At 39.5% G+C, this 24,855-nt stretch overlaps 1 protein-coding gene across 13 annotated transcripts in view; it reads left to right on the forward strand.

Annotated features, from left to right (window-relative positions):
* DACH1 (dachshund family transcription factor 1) overlaps positions 1–24,855 on the forward strand; it is a 519,671-nt gene that overhangs the window by 362,401 nt on the left and 132,415 nt on the right. For 9 of the 13 annotated variants that reach the window (XM_069758153.1, XM_069758154.1, XM_069758152.1 and 6 more), the window contains 2 exons: positions 2,149–2,314; positions 23,694–23,828. In XM_069758153.1, the coding sequence (XP_069614254.1) occupies positions 2,149–2,314; positions 23,694–23,828 (301 nt within the window). The remainder of the gene's footprint in view (positions 1–2,148; positions 2,315–23,693; positions 23,829–24,855) is intronic. The other 4 variants (XM_069758155.1, XM_069758145.1, XM_069758147.1 and 1 more) reach the window with 1 other exon arrangement.

Raw genomic sequence — 24,855 nt, forward strand, 5'->3', positions numbered from 1 at the left:
ATGAATCACTCTGTGTATGATTGCCATGACCTGCACATGCTGAAGACATGGAGGGGGATATTTTCATGCATTTTACAATGTTTTATTTTGTTGCAATTGAAAGGATTACACCAAATATAACGCCATATATTTTATGACCTTATTAGCCATAAAAATCGAAAAATCTACAAAAAAGCACTATAAAACACTGCAGTCTATTTCAGCAGCAGATCCGCAGATATTTCAGAGGTTCCTAATAAATTTTGAATTTATCTAAACACAGAAATAAAAAACATAATTTGCATACTTAGTTGAAGCAAATTCTGTGCTGCAACCGCCCTGATTCCTTACTGCATTTGCAATTCTTATTTGTCTACTATTTTGCTTTTTCATTTGTGCCTAATTCTTTTCTTAATTTATGACCTTAAAAAAAGAATATTATATACAGTGGGGAAAATAAGTATTTGATACTCTGCCGATTTTGCAAGTTTTCCTACCTACAAAGAATGGAGAAGTCTGTAATTGTAGGACACTTCAACTATGAGAGACAGAATCTAAAAAAATCTAGAAAATCAAATTGTATGATTTTTACATAATTCATTTGCATTTTAATGTATTTGATATAATAGAAAAAACATTAATTAATATTTGGTACAGAAACCTTTGTTTGCAATTACATAGGTCAGACGCTTCCTGTAGTTCTTGACCAAGCTTGCTCACACTGCAGCAGGGATTTTGGCCCACTCCTCTATACAGATCTTTCAGGTTTCAGGGCAGTCACTGGGCAACATTGAGTTTCAGCTCCCTTATAAGATTTTCTATTGCGTTCAGGTCTGGAGACTGGCTAGGCCACACTGGGACCTTTAAATGCTGTTGGTGATGTTTTGCCCACCATGCTTCACGGTTGGAATGGTGTTCTTTGGGTTTTTCTTCCTCCAAACACGGCGATTGGAGTTGATACCAAAAAGTTCAATTTTGGTCTCATTTGACAACATGACCTTTTCCCATGCCTCCTCTGGATTATCCAGATGGTCAATCCTGAACTTCAAACATGCCTGGACATGTGCTGGTATGAGAAGGGGGACCTTGCGTGCCCTTCAGGATTTTAATCTATGACAGCATAGTGTGTTACTAAGGGTAATGTTTGAGACTGTGATCCCAGCTCTCTTCAGTTCATTGCCCAGGTGCTCCTGTGTAGTTCTCTGCTGATACTTGACCTTTCTCCAAATCAACCTTACCCGACGAGGCACCATCTTGAATGGAGCCCCAGACAGTGGAAGATTGACAGTCATCTTGTGTTTCTTTTCATTTTTTTCATTTTCTAATAATTGTGCCAACAGTTGTTGTTTTCTCACCAAGCTGCTTGGCTATTGCCTTGTAGCCTATCGCATCCTTGTGCATGTCTACAATTTTGTCCCTGGTGTCCTTAGACATCTCTTTGGTCTTGGCCATGGTGGAAAGGTTTGAGTATGATTGATTGAGTGAGTGGACAGGTGTCTTCTATACAAGTAATGAGTTCAAACAGGTGCAATTAATGCAGGGAATGAGAGCAGAGTAGGAGGGCTTCTTACAGAAAAACTAACAAGTCTTTGAGAGACAGATTTTTTTCTGGTTGGTAGGTGATTAATTATTTCATGCAATAAAATGAAACTTAATTTTTTAATAATAATACAATGTGATTTTATTTTTATTTTTATTTTCAGTCTCTCACAGTTGAAGTGTACCTATGATAAAAATTACAGACCTCTCCATTTCTATAGGTGGGAAAACTTGCAAAATCGTCAGTATAAAATGCTTATTTTCCCCACTGAATATGGTTGCATTTTGTTGTTTGCCATTGTGGATGGAATTTTGAGTAATGAATTGTTTTCATTGATACATCAATTTTGTTAAAAAAAATTGTTGCAAATGTAGTCAATATTGCCACAGAATGATTTTATGTACATATGCATATATATTATGACAAATTTTGAGTTCCACAAGTTAAAAAAAAAAGTGACTTAAAAAACCCAGCAATGATGAGTTGGGTTCTACATTTTTTACTCCATTAGAATATAAAATACTCTCTAATTGTAGAAAGCAAAAAAGTTATTAATACATATACATCAGATTCTCATTTTCTAAATGCCATTTTAATTTACTCAATTTACTTGGTTTTCTAACATTTAGGAACGGGTTCCAGATAGTCCTTCACCTGCACCTTCTCTGGAAGATGGTCGAAGACCGGGCAGTCACCCTTCATCTCACAGAAGCAGCAGTGTTTCTAGTTCTCCTGCACGGACTGAAAGTTCATCGGATAGAATTCGTATGTCATGTACTTCTATACATTTCCAAAGTAAACAAGCAATCTTATTCATTTTACATTTGGCGCTGCAAAGGGAAGTTTATAAATCACTAACATACAACATGTAGAGTGGAATGTGTTAAGCTGTGTCCACATAGAGTATTTCAGTAGATTTTGGATTGGAAACCACCCCAAAAAATCCCTCTCAAAACTGAATTAAGGCAATTTGCACACAGCATCTTTTTCAGGTGGATTTCATGGCAGAATCTGCATGAAAAGTCAGAAAATGCTCAAAAAAAAGAAAATTTTCATTTCTGTGTATATGTTTATGCTGGTGAAGGTATTTTAACCACTTCAGGTTTCTAAAAATATTTAATGGATAAAAGTAGTTACATTATTTTTCTTCTAGTGTTTTCAGTTTAGTTGACGCTCTATATTTTGCTGAAAAAGGTAATGGGCAAGCTGAAAAGACTGCTACCAATTTTGAAATGCTAGTAATTTGTTCAATATTCAATAGAGTGAAAAACAAAACAAACGGAAAATTATAGTAAAAAAGACATCATGAAAACTATAGAAAACCACTGGTGGCCAAAACTGTTTGTTATGTTCAAGAAATTACCAAAAAAAGTCACAAAAGAAGCTTAAGGAAAAAAGCCAGAGTTTCCTGAAGTGTCTTCTGCTTTAAAAGCTCAGTTAACCCCTGTCGCTTTTCTGGTTTTGTTTTAGTTTTGTCTCCCCTTCTCCAAGAGTCATAACTTTTTTATTATTTTTCCATCAATATGGCCGTATCAGGGCTTGTTTTTTGTGGGACAAGTTGTATTTTTGAATGACACAATTGATGTTATTACATGGTGTTTTGAAGAGGAAAGAAAAAAAATAAAAATCCGATGAAATTGCAAAAAATTTTCAATTCTACAATTTTTGCAGGGGTTTTTATTTACCATGTTCACTATATAGTTAAACTGACCTTGTAACATGATTCTCAAGGTCGGTATAAGTACGCAGATACCAAACATGTATAGTTTATTTTATTTAAGTGGTGAAAAATATCAGAAATTTGGATGAAAAAAGTTTTATGCGTTTATCGCCATTTTCTGAGACCCATAACATTCTAATTTTTCATGATCTTAGGCTGAGTGAGGGATTTTTTTTGCAGCTTGAGCTGTTGTTTTTATTAATACCATTTTGGGGTAGATACAATGTTTTTATTTTAATCCGACAAGGAAAAAATCCCAAAGTAACAATAAATAAGCTTCAAGCAGATACACCAATTTTTAAACCAATCCCCCCCCAAAAAAAACTACTTGAAAATAAATAAAGAAAAAAGTATATAAAAATTCAAAATATTTTATTGACACCAATAGAACAATACACAAATAATAATTAAAAACAAGAGGGGCAGTTTCGGACATTCAAAATATCAGTATATGTAATAATTTATAAAAGGATATATCCTATTCTAATATTTGCGTACTGGTAGTAACAAAGAAATAATTCAACCGCTTCTAAGGCTGCTGTATTAATATATTTCCACCATGGGACATAAATGAGGGAAAAAGTGCAACAAAATCTATGTCAAGTAAAGACCCTAAAAGTGGCCTTTCATATCTTGCACCTATCCCTCACATAGAACAGCTTTGAAGCAAAAAAAGTGCATAGTGCATAGTGCAAAAGATGTACATACTAACCAGTAGTCATGACAAATGTACCGCAGCTGCCTCCTCACACTCCAACGCGCGTTTCACACGTCTTGCTTCTTCAGGGAGTGATGTGACATCCCTGAAGAAGCAAGACGTGTGAAACGCGCGTTGGAGTGTGAGGAGGCAGCTGCGGTACATTTGTCATGACTACTGGTTAGTATGTACATCTTTTGCACTATGCACTATGCACTTTTTTTGCTTCAAAGCTGTTCTATGTGAGGGATAGGTGCAAGATATGAAAGGCCACTTTTAGGGTCTTTACTTGACATAGATTTTGTTGCACTTTTTCCCTCATTTATGTCCCATGGTGGAAATATATTAATACAGCAGCCTTAGAAGCGGTTGAATTATTTCTTTGTTACTACCAGTACGCAAATATTAGAATAGGATATATCCTTTTATAAATTATTACATATACTGATATTTTGAATGTCCGAAACTGCCCCTCTTGTTTTTAATTATTATTTGTGTATTGTTCTATTGGTGTCAATAAAATATTTTGAATTTTTATATACTTTTTTCTTTATTTTCAAGTAGTTTTTTTTTTTGGATTGGTTTAAACAATGTTTTTATTTGCCTGTTATTGCATTTTTTTATTAATATGTTACAGCGACCAAAAAAAAATGGAATTCTGGCATTCTGATTTTTTTCTTGGTACACCGTTTACCGATCTGGTTAACTTACTTTAAATTTTGATAGATCGAACATTTCTAAATGTGGAAATACCACTTATGTCTATTTTAATTTTTTCTATTGATTTAGTTTAATGGGGCAAATGAGGGGTGATTTGAACTTTTGTGATTTTTTTGTATTTCTTAAAACATTGTTTTCACTTTTTACTTTGTTTAATAGTCTCCTTAGGAGACTTGAAGCATTCACAGGAGATTCACTATGACAGGCACAGGGGACTTCTGCAGACTCCTGGCTGTCATGACAAACCATTGGCACCCTGCGACCATGTGACAGGGGCTTGTGATGCGTTTTCGGCCAGCACGGTTTAAATGCCACTGTCAGTGATTGGCAGTGGAATTTAACTTGTTAACAGCCACAGGTGGATCTTGGATCCACCTGCAGCTGTTAGAGGCAAATGATGGCTGATTAAATCATTCATCAAGTGAAGGGAAAGATGTTGATTCAGCGCCAGAGCCAGCATCCAAGAGAGCGACACAACCGATGACATATATTTGCGTCATCGATCGTGAAGGGGTTAAAAGATGTTGTGTGCACATAACCTCAGAAATACTAGGAATACTCTTCCTTTTAATTTTTTATGAGAAATCCGTTTTGCTGTTTGTATGAAGAGTTTGTTTCAGCATTTTTTCTTGAAGTTGGAAACAATTTTTAAGCGCATTGTAATCCTAGTGACATCCACTCACTAGGCATTGTTCTATCCTACTGAAATGAAACACTTCAGAAAAACAACTTTTCCAAAATGGCTCAGGAAAATAAAATCTTTCCAAAAATTCCTGAAAAGAAGAGCATTTGAACGTCTCAATAAAACCTCTGTGTGAACATAGACTTAAATTCCTTTTTCAGTGGCATTGGATTCAACAATTACTCTGACTATTACTAATTTACTATGACTATTTCTCTACTCCAGCTGTCTCCTAATTCTTAATAAAACAAAAGTTATTGGTTTGTTGAGAACAAGGGACAGAAAGAAAGGAATGTTACTGCAAGATCGGAGTCATCAAACAGTTTTTGCCAGAATTTTGACATAGAATGTTTGTGACTTTTGATATTTTTAAAACAGTTCGTCCAGCTCCATTAACTTTTTGAAAAGTGGCATAAATAATTACAGAAATGTATTCCAGTCCACTACGTACATGGCAGCTGAAATTCAATAAGAGGTGCACAGTTCTTATGGAATTTGGTACATCTTACTCCAGTGCACTCTTAATCAAGACTTTCAAGCATTCCCGTCTAGATGAATTGGGGCCTTAGTCTATAGCCGTAGAGACTTATAGGCCTTCATAGTAGCTGTAGCTGCATATTGCTTTATTCTGGAATTCATTTAAGCATTGTAGCAGTAAAAACTGGTTTGTGCTCTCACTGTTGGGCCAAGTTCACACAAGCATGTAAAAAAACTACTGAGTTTCATCCTGAAAACGTGGATGATTTTTTTCTTGTCTGTCATCTGTAAACAATTTGTGTGCAATAATTTTTTATAACACAACAGTTATTAAAATTTACTAAAAGACTAAATACAGTTTCATATGTTAAATAATTACTATACATAGGTAAAAATTGGATGCTAAACAGCGGCTTCATATGGTCCATGAAAAAAAGAACGCTTCTCTGAATTGCTACATTGACTAACATTGACCTAAGTGCTGTCTATATTCTGTCTGTTTTTTCAAAGACAGATCTTGAACCGAAAATTTGGTCATGTGAATTTGGCCTTGCTGTGATCTAAAGGTGTGGAGCAGTGAGTGCACTGTTCATAAATGTTTGTAGTCCTGCAACAATAGTTATTATCCTATGAGTTTGTACAGACTGTAAGGGTCAATAGTGGCTCCTGCTGTTCAGCAAATGCTACACTGTCTACGTAATCAACAAAATGAAAGTGAGATATGGGACTTGGAGAAATAGAACTTAAAATATATCTTTGTATACTTGTTTATGTAGATAGTACTGTGCAGAAGTTTTAAGCAGGTGAAAAATGCTGCAAAGTTAAGAACACTTTCGAAAGTTTTAATAGATATTTTTTTTTAATTAAGAGAATACAGAGTGAGAGAAGAAAAGAGAAATCTAAATCAAGTAAATATTTGTTGTGACCAAATATCCAAATAGGTGTGGTTAGTTATCAAAATGTTTGGAACAACTCCCCGCTGACTTCCTTCAAAACTTGTGAGCAAGTGTACTTGGAATAACTGCAGCTGTTTTAAAGACAAAGCATGGTCACACCAAACATTGATTTAGATCTCCATTATTTTCATTCACTTTGCATTTTGTAAATTGCTAAATATAAACTATTAACACTTCTACTATATATATAGTACTGTATAATGCTTTGGGCAGCTGTAGAAAAATGTTCTCAGAAGTAGAAGTGTTAATAGTTTATATTTAGCAATTTACCAAATGCAAAGTGAATGAAAATAATGGGGATCTAAATCAATGTTTGGTGTGACCATAATTGAGTAAAAAGGTGTTTGCCCCTTTCTGATTTCCTCTTCTTTTGCATGTTTCAGATCACCAAACATATTTAAATATTAGACAAAGATAACACAAGTAAACAGAAAATTCAGTTTTTAAATGAAAGTCTTTATTATTAAGGGAAAAAGAAATCCAAACCTATAGGGCCCTGTTTAAAAAAGTGTTTTCCACCCCCCTGAGAACATAAATTAACTGTGGTTTATCACATCTTTGGGAAGCTGAGTACAAATTCCTGAGCAACACCAAGGTCTGATTACTGCCACACCTGTTCTCCATCAAGAAATCATTTAAATAGGACCTGTCTGACAAAGAGGAATAGACCAAAAGCTCCTCAAAAGCTAGACATCATGCCGAGATCGAAAAAGATTCTGGAACAAATGAGAAAGAAAATAATTTAGATCTATCAGTCTTGAAAAGGTTAGAAGGCATTTCTAAAGCTTTGGGACTTCAGTGAACCACAGTGACAGCCACACCCTTCCCAGGAGTAGCTGGCTGACCAAAATTACCCCAAGAGCACAGCGATGACTTATCCAAGAGGTCAGAATAGACCCAACAGCAACATACAAAGAACTGCAGGCCTCACTTGCCTCAGTTAATATCAATTTTCATGACTAGACCATAAGAAAGAGACTGGGCAAAAATGGCCTGCATGTCAGAGTTCCAAGATGAAAACCAAGAACATAAAGGCTTGTCTCAGTTTTGCCAGAAAACATCTTGATGATCCCCCCAAATTTTGGGAGACTACTCTGTGAACACAGCATTTCAGAAAAGGAACATCATTCAAACAGTTAAATATGGTGGTGATAGTGTGATGGTCTGGGGCTGTTTTGCTGCTTCAGGAACTGGAAAACTTGCTGTAGTAAATGGAACCATTAATTCTGTTGTCTACCAAAAAATCCAGAAAGAGAATGTCCGGCCATCTGTTTGTGAACTTAAAATGAAGTGCACTTGGATCAGGTAGCAGCACAATGATCCAAAACACACCAAGTCCCCCTCTGAATGACTTAAGAAAAACAAAATTAAGTCTTTGGAGTGGCCTAGTCAAACTTATTCCCTTTGAGATGGTGTAGCATGACCTGAAAAAGGCGATTCATGCTAGGAAAACCCTCCAATGTGGCTGAATTACAACAATTCTGCAAAAAGGAGTGGGCCAAAATTCCCCCAGAGTGTTGTGAAAGACTCATTGCCAGTTATCGCAAACGCTTCATTGCAGTTTTTGCTGCTAAGTGTCGCCCAACCAGTTATAAGGTATAGGCAGCAATCCCTTTTTCACACGGCCACTGTAGATTTGGATTTATTTTTCCCTTAATAATAAAGACCTTAATTTTAAAACTGCTTTTTGTGTTTACTTGTGTTGTCTTTGTCTTGTATTTAAATTTGTTTGGTAATCTTAAGCATTTAAGTGTGCCAAACATGCAAAATAATAGGAAATCAGGAGGGGGCAAGCACTTTTTTAGACAACTGTGTGTGTATATATATCCCCTAAACCAGGGATTCAAGCTTCAGGAGGCTAATTTGCATATTCCAGGTGCCTTCTGGGAGAAGCGAAGTCTCCCTAAGCTAGAAGATCGTTGGGTACAGCCGAGACCAGCTGCTTCGAAAGCATCACCAAACCAGGGATTCAAGCTTCAGGAGGCTAATTTGCATATTCCAGGTGCCTTCTGGGAGAAGCGAAGTCTCCCTAAGCTAGAAGATCGTTGGGTACAGCCGGGACCAGCTGCTTCGAAAGCATCACCAAACCAGGGATTCAAGAATTTTTGCCTGTAGGACATTATTGCAAGAGAGCTTGGCTGAGTAGATTACACAAGAAGGAAAACACACAGCAAGTCAGCAGGATCTAGGAGCAACATGGCAGATGTGACAACCTACATGGTGAGCTGCAGCATGTGCTACATGTTCACAGATCGACCAGAAGAAGAATTAAATTTCACCTGTCAGAAGTGTAGACTAGTGGCTCTTTTAGAAGAAAAGGTGCGGGGTCTGGAAGAAAGAATAGCAACTTTGAAACTCATCAAAGAGAATGAAGACTTTCTAGACAGAACAGAAGCATCTCTACTGGTCACAGAAGGTGCAAAAAGTGTCAGAGAACCTCCAAAAGCAGATGAGTGGAAGCATGTGACCAAAAGAAGCAAGAAGACAATGGAGAAATCACCAACCACACAACTGAAGAACCGATATCAAATCTTTGTAGAGGATGAAGATGGCACACCTAAGAATGAAGCAATACCAGCAAGCAAAAAAGAAAAGGGCACACAGCAACAAGTGACAGCAAAAAGTACAGCCAAGAAGCAACGAAGAGTGGTGGTGGTGGGAGACTCACTACTGAGAGGCACCGAAGCAGCCATCTGCAGACCGGACATAACTGCAAGAGAAGTATGCTGCCTTCCAGGTGCGATGATCAAGGATGTGACCGATAGGATACCAAAGCTCTTCAGCTCCAAGGACGTCCACCCATTTCTTCTGATACATGTTGGCACCAATGACATGGCAAGGAAGGACCTACCGACAATCTGCAAGGACTTTGAAGAGTTGGGGAAGAAAGTAAAGGAACTGGATGCACAGGTAGTTTTTTCTTCTATCCTTCCAGTAGACGGGCATGGCACCAGGAGATGGAACAGGATCCTTGATGCAAACAACTGGCTAAGACGATGGTGCAGACAACAAGGATTTGGATTCCTGGACCACGGTGTGAATTACTGGTATGATGGACTCTTTGCCAGAGACGGACTACACCTCAACAAACCTGGGAAACACACATTCGCCAGAAGACTCGCTACACTCATCAGGAGGGCGTTAAACTAGAAGAAGAGGGGACGGGAAGAAAAACATTAGACTCGAACAAAGACGACCCAGGAAAACATACTCAGAAGGGAGGTAAGAACATTTCTAAAACAATCCACAGTGAGGAGATTGGAACAAAACAAAATCCTCTAAACTGCATGCTCGCAAACGCCAGAAGCCTGACAAACAAGATGGAAGAACTAGAAGCAGAAATATCTACAGGTAACTTTGACATAGTGGGAATAACCGAGACATGGTTAGATGAAAGCTATGACTGGGCAGTTAACTTACAGGGTTACAGTCTGTTTAGAAAGGATCGTAAAAATCGGAGAGGAGGAGGGGTTTGTCTCTATGTAAAGTCTTGTCTAAAGTCCACTTTAAGGGAGGATATTAGCGAAGGGAATGAGGATGTCGAGTCCATATGGGTTGAAATTCATGGAGGGAAAAATGGTAACAAAATTCTCATTGGGGTCTGTTACAAACCCCCAAATATAACAGAAAGCATGGAAAGTCTACTTCTAAAGCAGATAGATGAAGCTGCAACCCATAATGAGGTCCTGGTTATGGGGGACTTTAACTACCCGGATATTAACTGGGAAATAGAAACCTGTGAAACCCATAAAGGCAACAGGTTTCTGCTAATAACCAAGAAAAATTATCTTTCACAATTGGTGCAGAATCCAACCAGAGGAGCAACACTTTTAGACCTAATACTATCTAATAGACCTGACAGAATAACAAATCTGCAGGTGGTTGGGCATTTAGGAAATAGCGACCACAATATTGTGCAGTTTCACCTGTCTTTCACTAGGGGGACTTGTCAGGGAGTCACAAAAACATTGAACTTTAGGAAGGCAAAGTTTGAACAGCTTAGAGATGCCCTTAATCTGGTAGACTGGGACAATATCCTCAGAAATGAGAATACAGATAATAAATGGGAAATGTTTAAGAACATCCTAAATAGGCAGTGTAAGCGGTTTATACCTTGTGGGAATAAAAGGACTAGAAATAGGAAAAACCCAATGTGGCTAAACAAAGAAGTAAGACAGGCAATTAACAGTAAAAAGAAAGCATTTGCACTATTAAAGCAGGATGGCACCATTGAAGCTCTAAAAAACTATAGGGAGAAAAATACTTTATCTAAAAAACTAATTAAAGCTGCCAAAAAGGAAACAGAGAAGCACATTGCTAAGGAGAGTAAAACTAATCCCAAACTGTTCTTCAACTATATCAATAGTAAAAGAATAAAAACTGAAAATGTAGGCCCCTTAAAAAATAGTGAGGAAAGAATGGTTGTAGATGACGAGGAAAAAGCTAACATATTAAACACCTTCTTCTCCACGGTATTCACGGTGGAAAATGAAATGCTAGGTGAAATCCCAAGAAACAATGAAAACCCTATATTAAGGGTCACCAATCTAACCCAAGAAGAGGTGCGAAACCGGCTAAATAAGATTAAAATAGATAAATCTCCGGGTCCGGATGGCATACACCCACGAGTACTAAGAGAACTAAGTAATGTAATAGATAAACCATTATTTCTTATTTTTAGGGACTCTATAGAGACAGGGTCTGTTCCGCAGGATTGGCGCATAGCAAATGTGGTGCCAATATTCAAAAAGGGCTCTAAAAGTGAACCTGGAAATTATAGGCCAGTAAGTCTAACCTCTATTGTTGGTAAAATATTTGAAGGGTTTCTGAGGGATGTTATTCTGGATTATCTCAATGAGAATAACTGTTTAACTCCATATCAGCATGGGTTTATGAGAAATCGCTCCTGTCAAACCAATTTAATCAGTTTTTATGAAGAGGTAAGCTATAGACTGGACCACGGTGAGTCATTGGACGTGGTATATCTCGATTTTTCCAAAGCGTTTGATACCGTGCCGCACAAGAGGTTGGTACACAAAATGAGAATGCTTGGTCTGGGGGAAAATGTGTGTAAATGGGTTAGTAACTGGCTTAGTGATAGAAAGCAGAGGGTGGTTATAAATGGTATAGTCTCTAACTGGGTCGCTGTGACCAGTGGGGTACCGCAGGGGTCAGTATTGGGACCTGTTCTCTTCAACATATTCATTAATGATCTGGTAGAAGGTTTACACAGTAAAATATCAATATTTGCAGATGATACAAAACTATGTAAAGCAGTTAATACAAGAGAAGATAGTATTCTGCTACAGATGGATCTGGATAAGTTGGAAACTTGGGCTGAAAGGTGGCAGATGAGGTTTAACAATGATAAATGTAAGGTTATACACATGGGAAGAGGGAATCAATATCACCATTACACACTGAACTGGAAACCACTGGGTAAATCTGACAGGGAGAAGGACTTGGGGATCCTAGTTAATGATAAACTTACATGGAGCAGCCAGTGCCAGGCAGCAGCTGCCAAGGCAAACAGGATCATGGGGTGCATTAAAAGAGGTCTGGATACACATGATGAGAGCATTATACTGCCTCTGTACAAATCCCTAGTTAGACCGCACATGGAGTACTGTGTCCAGTTTTGGGCACCGGTGCTCAGGAAGGATATAATGGAACTAGAGAGAGTACAAAGGAGGGCAACAAAATTAATAAAGGGGATGGGAGAACTACAATACCCAGATAGATTAGCGAAATTAGGATTATTTAGTCTAGAAAAAAGACGACTGAGGGGCGATCTAATAACCATGTATAAGTATATAAGGGGACAATACAAATATCTCGCTGAGGATCTGTTTATACCAAGGAAGGTGACGGGCACAAGGGGGCATTCTTTGCGTCTGGAGGAGAGAAGGTTTTTCCACCAACATAGAAGAGGATTCTTTACTGTTAGGGCAGTGAGAATCTGGAATTGCTTGCCTGAGGAGGTGGTGATGGCGAACTCAGTCGAGGGGTTCAAGAGAGGCCTGGATGTCTTCCTGGAGCAGAACAATATTGTATCATACAATTATTAGGTTCTGTAGAAGGACGTAGATCTGGGTATTTATTATGATGGAATATAGGCTGAACTGGATGGACAAATGTCTTTTTTTCGGCCTTACTAACTATGTTACTATGTTACTATATATATATATATGTATATATATATATATATACAGTATATACTGCTCAAAAATAAAGGGAACACATAAACCACAGAATATAACTCCAAGTAAATCAAACTTCTGTGAAATCAAACTGCCCACTTAGGAAGCAACACTGTTTGACAATCAATTTCACATGGTCTTGTGCAAATGGAATAGACAACAGATGGAAATTATTGGCAATTATCAAGACACACTTAATAGAGGAGTGGTTCTGCAGGTGGGGACCACAGACCACATCTCAGTACCAATACTTTCTGGCTGATGTTTTGGTCACTTTTGAATGTTGGTTGTGCTTTCACACTCATGGTAGCATGAGACTGACTCTACAACCACACACAAGTGGCTCAGGTAATGCAGCTCATCCAGGATGGCACATCAATGGGAGCTGTGGCAAGAAGGTTTTCTGTGTCTGTCAGCATAGTGTCTAGAGGCTGGAGGCGCTACCAGGAAACAGGCCAGTACACCAGGAGACGTGGAGGGGGACGTAGGAGGGCATCAACCCAGAAGCAGGACCGCTACCTCAGTCTTTATGCAAGGAGGAACAAGAGGAGAACTGCCAGAGTCCTGAAAAATGACCTCCAGCAGGCCACAAATGTGCATGTGTCTGCACAAACGGTTAGAAACCGACTCCATGAGGATGGTCTGAGTGCCTGACGTCCACAGATGGGGGTTGTGCTCACAGCCCAACACCGTGCAGGACACTTGACATTTGCCACAGAACACCAGGATTGTCAAATTCGCCACTGGCGCCCTGTGCTCTTCACAAATGAAAGCAGGTTCACACTGACCACATGTGACAGACATGAGAGAGTCTGTAGATGCTGTGGAGAGTGATCTGCTGCCTGCAACATCCTTCAGCATGACTGGTTCTGCAGTGGGTCAGTAATGGTGTGGGGTGGCATTTCTTTGTAGGGCCGCACAGCCCTCCATGTGCTTGCCAGAGGTTGCCTGCCTGCCATTAGGTACCGAGATGAGATCCTCAGACCCCTTGTGAGACCATATGCTGGTGCGGTTGGCCCTGGGTTCCGCCTAATGCAGGACAATGCTAGACCTCATGTGGCTGGAGTGTGTCAGCAGTTCCTGCAAGGTGAAGGCATTGAAGCTATTGAATTGGCTGTATATTCCCCAGACCTGAATCTGATTGAACACATTTGGGACATCATGTCTCGCACCATCCACCAGGGTCACGTTCCACCACAGACTGTCCAAGAGTTGGTGGATGCTTTAGTCCAGATCTGGGAGGAGATCCCTCAGGAGACTATCCGCCGCCTCATCAGGAGCATGCCCAGGCATTGTAGGGAGGTCATGCAGGCACTTGGTGGCCATACACCCTACTGAACATCATCTGTTTGTCTTGAGGCATTTCCACTGAAGTTGGATCAACCTGCAATTTGATTTTCCACTTTGATTTTGAGTATCATTCCAAATTCAGACCTTCATGGGATATTAATTTTGATTTACATTGATCATTTTTATGTTTTATTCTTCTCAATGCATTTCACTATGTAAGGAATAAAGATTTGCAACTGGAATATTTAATTCAGTGATATCCAGGATGTGGGATTTTAGTGTTCCCTTTATTTTTTTGAGCGGTGTATATATATATATATATATATATATACATATATATATATATATATATATATATATAGAGGTACTTATATATATATAGGTACATATATATATACTTATTTATATATAGTGAAAAAATTTGGAAGAGCACCAGACAAAATACCTTCACAATGTGCACGCATCCCCAGCCAGCAGTCACATAAGGCTCATTAAGATAATTAAAGAAAAAGGGGAACCAGCACTGCAGACTTCAAAAAAATGATGTTTAATGCCCAAACGGTGTGGCGACATTTCGGATACAATCCTTTCTCAAGCTCACATCCCCATCCTACTTACCCTCCTCATGCCTGCATCTCTGTCCCTGCATCCCCATTGTCCTGGCGCCAGCAGCTCTCCTCTTCTCTGCTCAGCGGTCACGTGGTACCACTCATTAAGGTAATTAATATGCGCTCTATGCCTATGGGAGTGGAGACACGTGCATATTCATGACCCTAATTAGCGGTACCACGTTACTGCTCGCTGCAGGAGAAGAAAGCTGCTGGCACCGGGACAATGGAGATGCAGGCATGGAGATACAGTGATGGAGGGTGAGTACGATGTCTTCTGTTAGCCGGCGGCTGCTCTCAAATGGAATTTTGGACAACTCTTCTTTTGAAAACAGCTCCAGGTCTCTCATATTTGAAGGGATCATTATCCCAACAGCAATTTTAAGATCTCTCCACAGGTGCTCAGTGGTATTTAGAACTGGACTTATTGATGGCCACTTCAGAACTCTCCAGCACTTTGTTTCCATCCATTTATGGGTGCTTCTTGAATTATGTTTGGGGTCATTGTCCTAATGGAAACCTGTGACCTAGGACGCAAATCTAGCTTTCTGATACTGGGCACTATAATGCGACCCAAAATCTATTCATAATCTTCAAACTTCATGATACCTAGCAAACAGTAAAGGCACCCAGTGCCAGAGCCAGTACAATAACTCCAAAACATCATTGAATCTCCCCAATTTTGACTGTAAGTACTCGAAGATGGTGCCACCTGCACAGTAGCAGCTCTCAGAGATCGCTGAAAACTGCTACTGCGGCGATGCGGGTGGTGCCATCTTGATGGAGGAAATTTTTTTCTTCAGCAAGATGGTGCCACCAGCGCCTGCGCAATAGTAGCTATCGGATCTCTATATACACTGATAGCTGCTACTACGCATGCGCGGCGAGTGCCATTTTCGAATTGTGTTGTTTTTTTTAACTCTTGCTCAAAAACTTCAAGAATATTTATTAAATGGACACTAGACATGTCATTATGCTGCATCTCAGGTGCCACGACTGGCATCTGCCTGCAGAAGCGTTTTTTTTTTCTTCAGTATGTACTGGTATTCATTATGCAAACTAGAGGGCAGATCACTGAGGGATCAGTGACCTGTCAGCAGACTGTATTATGAATACGTAATCAGAGCCCCTCCAGGCCCACCCCAGAGCACGAGCACATCATTAACAAAAACTGAAAATAAAGATTAAAAAACAATCACAAGACGGATTTCATCAACCAAAGTATCATTTTCATCAGCATAACAGCACCGACCTGACACTGTGTGTAGGTTACTGTGCACAATCCTGCTGACAGGTTCCCTTTAAGTGTTCCCTTTTTTTTTTTCAGTCATATAGATATATCTATATACACTCCCCCATATTCAAATTGTGCCATCAAGAAGAAAAAGTTGTAGAGTTATAAAATCACAGGATTAATAGAAAGGTATGCATAAATACTTAGTAATATATCTTTGGGCCCTTCATCAACTTCTTACAATTTTCCGTTTTGCACTTTTGTGTTTTTGCCCCCCTTCTTCCCAGAGCCATAACTTTTTTATTTTTCTGTCAATAAAGCCATATGATGGCTTGTACTTTTGAATGACACCGTTGATTTTACCATGTAGTGTTCTGAAGAAACGGAAATCAAATTCCAAGTGCAGTGAAATTGCGAAAACAGTGCAATTTTTCAATTGTTTTTGTTTGTTTTTATTTATTATGTTTACTAAATGCTAAAATTGACCTTCCAGTATAATTCCAGGTAAGTACGCAGATGCCAAAAATTTATACAGTGGGTATGGAAAGTATTCAGACGCTTTAAAATTTTTCACTCTTAGTTTCATTGCAGCCATTTGGTAAATTCAAAAAAGTTCCTCTTTTTCACATTAATGTACACTCTGCAACCCATCTTGACTGTAGAAAACAGAAATTTAGAAATTTTTGCAAATTTATTAAAATAGAAAAATGGAAATATCACATAGGCATAAGTAGGGTTGAGCGAAACGGGTCGGCCACTTTCAGAAGTCGCCGACTTTTGGCAAAGTCGGGTTTCATGAAACCCGACCCCTGTGTGGGGTCGGCCATGAAGTCGGCGATCTTCTTAATCTGGTATCGGAATTCCGATCCCGAGTTACGATATGTTTGCAATATCGGAAATCGGTATCGGAATCCATATTTAAGTGTAAAATAAAGAATTAAAATAAAAAATATCGCTATACTCACCCCCTGACGCGCCCTGGTACTAACCAGGAACCTTCCTTCCTTCGAATCAGCGCTTGCAGGACCTTGCGGTGACGTCACGGTGATGTCGCGGCTTGTGATTGGTCGCGCGGCCGCCCATGTGACCACTCGCGCGACCAATCACAAGCCGCGACGTCACGCAAGGTCCTGCAAGCACTGCGCAGGGCAGCACGGTGGCGCAGTGGTTAGCACTGCAGTCTTGCAGCGCTGGAGTCCTGGGTTCTAATCCCACCCAGGACAACATCTGCAAAGAGTTTGTATGTTCTCTCCGTGTTTGCGTGGGTTTCCTCCGGGTACTCCGGTTTCCTCCCACATTCCAAAGACATACTGATAGGATATTTAGATTGTGAGCCCCATCGGGGACAGTGATGATAATGTGTGCAAACTGTTAAGCGCTGCGGAATATGTTAGCGCTATATAAAAATAAAGATTATTATTATTATTCTTAGGAAGGAAGGCTGCCGGAAAGAAGCAGGGCGCGTCCGAGGGTGAGTATATTCCTATTCCTGCACATTAATGAGAAAAAAATGAACTTTTTTGAATTTACCCAATGGCTGCCATGAAGCAAAGAGTGAAAAATGTAAAGGGGTCTGAATACTTTTTGTACCCATTATAGGTTCTTTTTTATTTAAGTGGTGAAAAAAAAAGAAATTTTTAAGAAATTTCAGAATCTGGGGCTGGGTAATGGCTTATTTTTTGGCACCCTGTGCTGACATTTTTATCAATACCATTTTGGGCTACATACAATGTTTTGATCACCTGTTATTGCAATGTTGAGGTGACCAAATTAGCGTAATTCTGGTGTTTCAATATTTTTTCTCATTACACCGGTTACAGATTGGTTAAATTTACTTTATATTTTGATAGAGTGGACATTTCTGATCGCATCGATACTAAATATGTGTAATTTTTACTCATAGTTTTATTTTGAATGGGGCAAAGGGTGGTGATTTGAACTTTTTTTTTCATATATTTTTTAAAACTTTTCGTTTTTTATGTTTGACTTGCTTCAATAGTCCTCTTAGGAGACTTGAACCTGCAATTATCTGATGGCCTGGGCATATCCGTGTAGCAGAAATCACGATCCGGCGTTCATAGGAGATTTACAATGAATCTCACAATGATCTCACAGTGGTCATGACAATCTGGCCTGAGACCTGGCTGAGAAATGATCATCTGCTATGAACACCGGTCACAGGGAGGTGCTCATAGGAGATCTGTAATTACAAGTGCGGGAGTCTTCTGCTGACTTCTGGTTGTCGTGCCAACCCTGATCGCGGGGCGCTGATGGGCCTGGGCTGTACATATAAGTGTATGCATATCAGTGTAGCAGAAATCACGATCTGGCGTTCATTGGAGATTTACAATGAATCTCACAATGAGTGTCACGAGGGTCTTCTGAAGACCCCCAGCGGTCATGACAATCTGGGCTGAGACCTGGCTGAGAAATGATCATTTGCTATGTACACTGGTCACAGAGAGGGGCTCATAGCAGATCTGTAATTACAAGTGCAGGAGTCTTCTGCAGACCCCCGGTTGTCGTGCCAACCCTGATCGCGGGGCGCCGATGGGCTGGATTTGTGATGCTCTTCAGGCCATTGTGTGATAAGGGCTGCTGCCAGTGATTGACAGAGTTATTTAACTGGTTAACAATCATGGGTGATCTCTGATCCCCCGGCAGCTGTTAGAGGCACATGACATCTGGTCAGATCAGCTGTCAAGTGCAGGGTAAGATGCGGGCTCAGCGTCGGAACCCGCATTAAAGGCAGAGAGTGGGACATGACCTTGAACATACCAATACATCCCAGGATTTGAAGGAGTAAAAGTTTAGACACTGATAGGCTTTCTTACCCAAACTTGTCATTTCAAGTTCAGCCAATGCATCTCTCATTGGACTAGACTAATTAAAAACTTTTTTCTTCTGATGTAGACTCGATGCTTTGGCCCCTATTCATTTAGATTGCCTTTTTGCATGACAGCCCCAGATCCCGAAAAATGGAAACGGTACGGGTCTCAGAAAGTGGCAACATTACAAAACTTGGATTTTTTTTCACCACTTAATAGAAAAAAAAACCTAGACATGTTTGGTGTCTGTGAACTTGTAATGACCTGGAGAATCATATTGGCAGGTCAGTTTTAGCATTTTGATCTACATGGTAAAAAAAATCCAAAAAACAATTGGGGAATTGCACTTTTTTTTGCAATTTCACCACATTTTGGAATTTTTTTCACTATTTTCCAGTACACAATATGGTAAAATCATTGGTGCCATTCAAAAGTACAACCCGTCCCGCAAAAAAACAAGCCCTCACATGGCCATATTGACTGAATAATAAAAAAGTTATGGCCGTGGGAAGAAGGGTAGCAAAAAATGGAAAAAAATGGAAATGCAAAAATGGAAATACCCCTGGTCCTTAAGGGGATGCATCTTTCAACTGCTTAGCACCACTGCTGGCATACTGGGACTAGCATACAGAAATGTACATTTCTGTTATAAAATGCACTACTTTTTGTGGTATGAAATCTAGTGATTTTGTTGGACATCCTTGACCATGCTCCATTCCATCAGACATTCAGCAACCTTACAAAAAAGTTGGCTAAGCTGTCATGGACTGGTATAAAAATACAAAAAGACACACCTTTTTTGCACAACTTTGAGATACGCAAAATTGTTGAGGTTTTTCAAGCAGTTTTACACAGTTTTCTGGAGGAAATGACTCGATTAATTGACCCCTATGATTTTAACAATTACTATAGTTCTTAATCTAATGTATGTCAGAATCCTCTAGTGAAGAGATGAGGTTATACTGTTAATCCCTTGTATGTCTGTTAATGTGATGTTCTTATCTTAATTCTGTATTTGCTCTTTAAGTTTTATTGCCTGTCCAGTATTTTTTTTCAGGATTATATTTTTTAATTACACTATTTGGGGAACAGTAAAGTGTTATTAAAAAGACGCACACACACACACACACATATAAATATATTTTTTATTATATTCTCTATGGAGTACAAATGAAATGTAAAATGTTTTCTGAAGGTTGATATGAATAGACAAATTCCAAGTCTTACTATATTTGCACAATAAAACCACATTTTTTAAAATATTTTTTTCCATATATAAGGCTTTTTTGTGGGACCAGTTTTAGTTCTTACTCTCAGCAATTTGGCATACATGACATTTTTATTGCTTTTTATTCCATTGCTTGAGAGATAAAATTAAAAAATATATACATACTGTAGATATATATTTTACATTGTGTGTAAACATATGTGGGTTCATATGATTATAGTGGTATCAAATTCATAGTTTTTTCTTGTTTTACTTCTTTTACATAAAAATATATATACCGTGTATACTCAAGAATAAGCCGACCCAAGTATAAGCCGACCCCCCTAATTTTGCCACAAAAAACTGGGAAAACTTATTGACTCGAGTATAAGCCTAGGGTAGGAAAGGCAGCAGCTACTGGTGAATTTCAAAAATAAAAATAGATGCCCCATACCGTTCATTATTGCCCCATAAGATGCTCCATATAAAGCTGTGCCACATATAATGCTGCATACCGTTCATTATTGCCCCATAGATGCTCCATATAAAGCTGTGCCATATATAATGCTCCATACTGTTCATTATTGCCCCATAGATGTGCCATAGAAAGCTGTGCCATATAGTGCTCTGCACCGTTCATTATGGTCCCATAGATGTGCCATAGAAAGCTCTGCCATATAGTGCTCTGCACCGTTCATTATTGCCCCATAGATGTGCCATATAAAACTGTGCTACCGGTATATATAATGTGCTCTGCACCGTTCATTATTGCCCCATAGATGTGCCATAGAAAGCTGCCATATAGTGCTCTGCACTATTCATTATTGCCCCATAGATGTGCCATAGAAAGCTCTGCCATATAGTGCTCTGCAACGTTCATTATTGCCCCATAGATGTGCCATAGAAAGCTCTGCCATATAGTGCTCTGCACCGTTCATTATGGTCCCACAGATGTGCCATATAAAGCTGTGCCATATAGTGCTCTGCACCGTATATTATTGCCCCATAGATGTGCCATAGAAAGCTCTGCCATATAGTGCTCTGCACCATTCATTATTGCCCCATAGATGTGCCATAGAAAGCTCTGCCATATAGTGCTCTGCACCGTTCATTATTGCCCCATAGATGTGCCATATAAAACTGTGCTACCGGTATATAATGCTGCGGCTGCTGCAATAAAAAAAATGCCATACTCACCTCTCTTGCTTGCAGCTCCTCAGCGTCCCGTCTCGTCATCTCTCCGCACTGACTGATCAGGCAGAGGGCGGCGCGCACACTATACGTCATCGTGCCCTCTGACCTGCACAGTCACTGCAAGAGGACGTGAAGATGGAGCGGTGCCCGGCGTGTGGAACGTGGACAGGTGAGCATTACCGCTCATTAGAGAAATGAATATGCGGCTCCACCCCTATGGGAATGGAGTCCATATTCATAAGTTTAATGAGCGGTCCCACGTGACCGCTGAACAGGGGAAGAGCTGCAGCACCGAAGACCGTGGGACGGGCAGGGGGAGCGCCAGGAGCAGGTAAGTATGCCTCAGACCTCTCTCCCCCTCACCCACTGACCGTAACTCGAGTATAAGCCGAGAGGGGCACTTTCAGCCCCAAAATTTGGGCTGAAAATCTCGGCCTATACTCGAGTATATACGGTAAGTATATTTCCAGTTTTTCCATCAGTGAAGCTTAATGAAATTGTTGCATCAAATGTAAATAAATATGCATTTGGAGCATATGGCATTTTGTTCACTTTTGATTCCATTTTTTGCAAAGTGAAATAAACAAAAAAAACAAGTCTGGAATTGTTTTTTTAATTTTTACTCTAGGATACTTAAACATGTGATCACTTCATCAATTTAATAATTGACACAAATAAATCGAGTATTACAGTGTATTATTGCATCCTATGGCATACATTGGCAAGGCCATTTTAACCCCTTAGGCTTCTTTCACACTTCCGTCGACAGGCGGCCGTCAGAAAGCGTAGAAGCGACGTATCGACGGATGTGTTAAAAATAGTGAAAAACGGATGTAACGCATCCAGTTTCCTGACGGATGTGTCGAACTAGAGGCTGCCTGAATTTAAATGTATAAAATTCTGGAGAGAGAGAGAAAAAAAACGGGATACGTCGCTGGATTCCTGTTTTTGACTGTCAGCGACGGATCCGTCGTTGAGCGATTTTCCGACGTGCAGAAAAAATGTTCCTCTGAACGTTTTCTCCACCCGATGGACAGCAATTTTCCGATGGATCCAATGCACGAGGGATGAAGCGGTTGGCCATTCATCACAATCCGTCACTAATACAAGTCTATGGGAAAAAACAGGATCCAGCAGAAAAATTTGCTGGAACCTGTTTTTTCAAAAATCGACGGATTTCGACGGGAGCTAAAAGACGGAAGTGTGAAAGAGGCCTTAGATGTTGTGGCCGCCAATATTGACAGCAGCATCTATCGAGGTATCTACCATCCCACTTGTTTTAGCAGTAGCTTAGAAAGCCAGATTCTGAGTCACTTGCTTCCACTGCACATGTAGCCCAGATTGCCGGGAGCCCTTCCTGAAATATATCTATAAAGTGAATGAATATTGTTATTGGATTCTTATAGTAGTTTTCATCTTCTTACTTTTCAATTAGTCTCAAGTCTAAAGAAAATATTATGTTGTCATCCCTTTTAAATAAGACTAGAGAGGCGTGCAAATAATTGGATGTTGTCTAGGTTTGTTTTAGTGTTTCTTTGATGAGTTTACAGTCCAGCCTTGGCTGCACATTTTTACACTGACTCATCACTCTTCCAAGTCTTCGTTGCCTTGAAGTGGTGGCTGTCTTTTCTTCAGAGAGGTTCTGGAAGGTTAGCAATCACTTTGTAAAGCTTAGTAGATATTGGTTGTATAGTGTTAACATAGAAAGTTTGCAGTAACCAACTCATTCTCACAGAAAAGTCCAATATATAAGGACTAGTGATGAGCGAGTGTGCTCGTTACTCGAGATTTCCGAGCATGCTCGGGTGTTCTCCGACTATCTTGGGCGTGCTCGTAGATTATGTTTGTGTCGCTGCAGTTGCATGATTTGCGTCTGTTAGACAACCTGAACTCATGCAGGGATTGCGTGTTAGGGAGTCCCCACATGTATTCAGGCTGTCTAGCAGCTGCAAATCATGCAGCTGCGGTGACTCAAACATAATCTATGAGCATGCCCAAAATACTCAGAGAACACCCGAGCATGCTCGAAAATCTCGAGTAACGAGCAAACTGGCACCTCACTAATAAGGACCGATTCTGTAATCAAGTCTGGCTCATTTCAATCACTGGATCTAGTTATCAATTAAAATTCATCCATTGCTTGATTAACTGAGATACTTTGGGTGATCTTGGACAACTTTAAATAAAGACATCAGTCATTTAAAGACTGCCGAGTGTTTATTCAGGGTCTCTCTCTATAAAATTGCATTTTGTCTAAAAGTCTAAATTAACATTTATATGCATTAAAATAGGAATCATCTGCAATAAATATATTTTTATTTATAAAATACTAATAGTTTACAAAATATTTCATTTTTCCAGCTATCCATCAAAACGGACTCTCAATGAATCAGATGTTGATGGGTTTGTCTCCAAATATTATACCTGGTCCGAAAGAAGGGGATCTGGCTGGTCATGAAGCAGGACATGAAGCAAAAAGGATACATATGGAGAAAGGTTTGTATGCATTTTAATGTCAGTAGAAGGTTTTTCCTCCTAGATCTATTTTATTTATAGATATAAGTGCACATTTGCTAATGTTGTCAAGTATTTACAGGCTGTGGACACTTATGACAAGGAAATGCTTACTTTTGACTATTATTATGCTTTGCTTATATAGCACCAGTGCATTACAGACAATATCATCACTATCCCCAATGGGGCTCACAATCTATATTCTCTAGCATGTGGGAGGAAACTATAATGCCAGAGGAAAACCACACAAACTCAGCGAGATCTGCTTGCAGACAAACTCCTTGCAGATGTTGTCCGGGAAGGACTTGAACCCAAGACCCCAGCACTGCAAAACAACAGCGCTAACTACTGAGCCACCATGCTTCTTATATATTTCATAAAGTTGCACTATGTTTTACTCTGCAATTTTTATTTCTTCATTCATTTTCAACCGCCCTCATATACAGTGTGTTGCTTGATCCAAGTTTCATGTTTGTCTCCCGTGGGAGTGTCCCTCCTTGTAATACATGCTGAATGTGAGCTTTCAGGATGCTGCCATCTTCACTTACTTTCTTATGTCAAAATCCCTCCAGAATGACACTTATATTCCCTCCAAATAATTTGCCCCTTGTCTATAGCCTCTGCACTCTGAGATATTTTCTCTCCTGTGCACTGTAGAACTGTGTATAACCTCCTACTCCTCCCTACTACTATCATTGACACTGATAGGTGGGGCGGGTTAGAGTGCCATCAAAGTTTTTAAAGATTTGTAACATTCTGCAAAATCACTCAGCTAGATAAAGGATTTACAGACACTACAGGTGTCATGGTGACATTTTACATCCACCATATTAGCTGAGAAAGTAGAAATATGAGTGCACTAGCAGCAAGACGGATGGTCAACATGTGAAGTCTGCAAAGTTATAGATGTTTTTATTTGCACACCCCTAAAATGTCTATCCTTTTAATCCCTTTGCACTCAATGACTTAAGTGTACAAGAGTCAGGGTGCTTGTAGGTGGAATAGGCTC

The sequence above is a fragment of the Ranitomeya imitator genome, chromosome 3 (assembly GCF_032444005.1).
Source record: "Ranitomeya imitator isolate aRanImi1 chromosome 3, aRanImi1.pri, whole genome shotgun sequence".
In the NCBI taxonomy this organism is placed as follows: domain Eukaryota; kingdom Metazoa; phylum Chordata; class Amphibia; order Anura; family Dendrobatidae; genus Ranitomeya; species Ranitomeya imitator.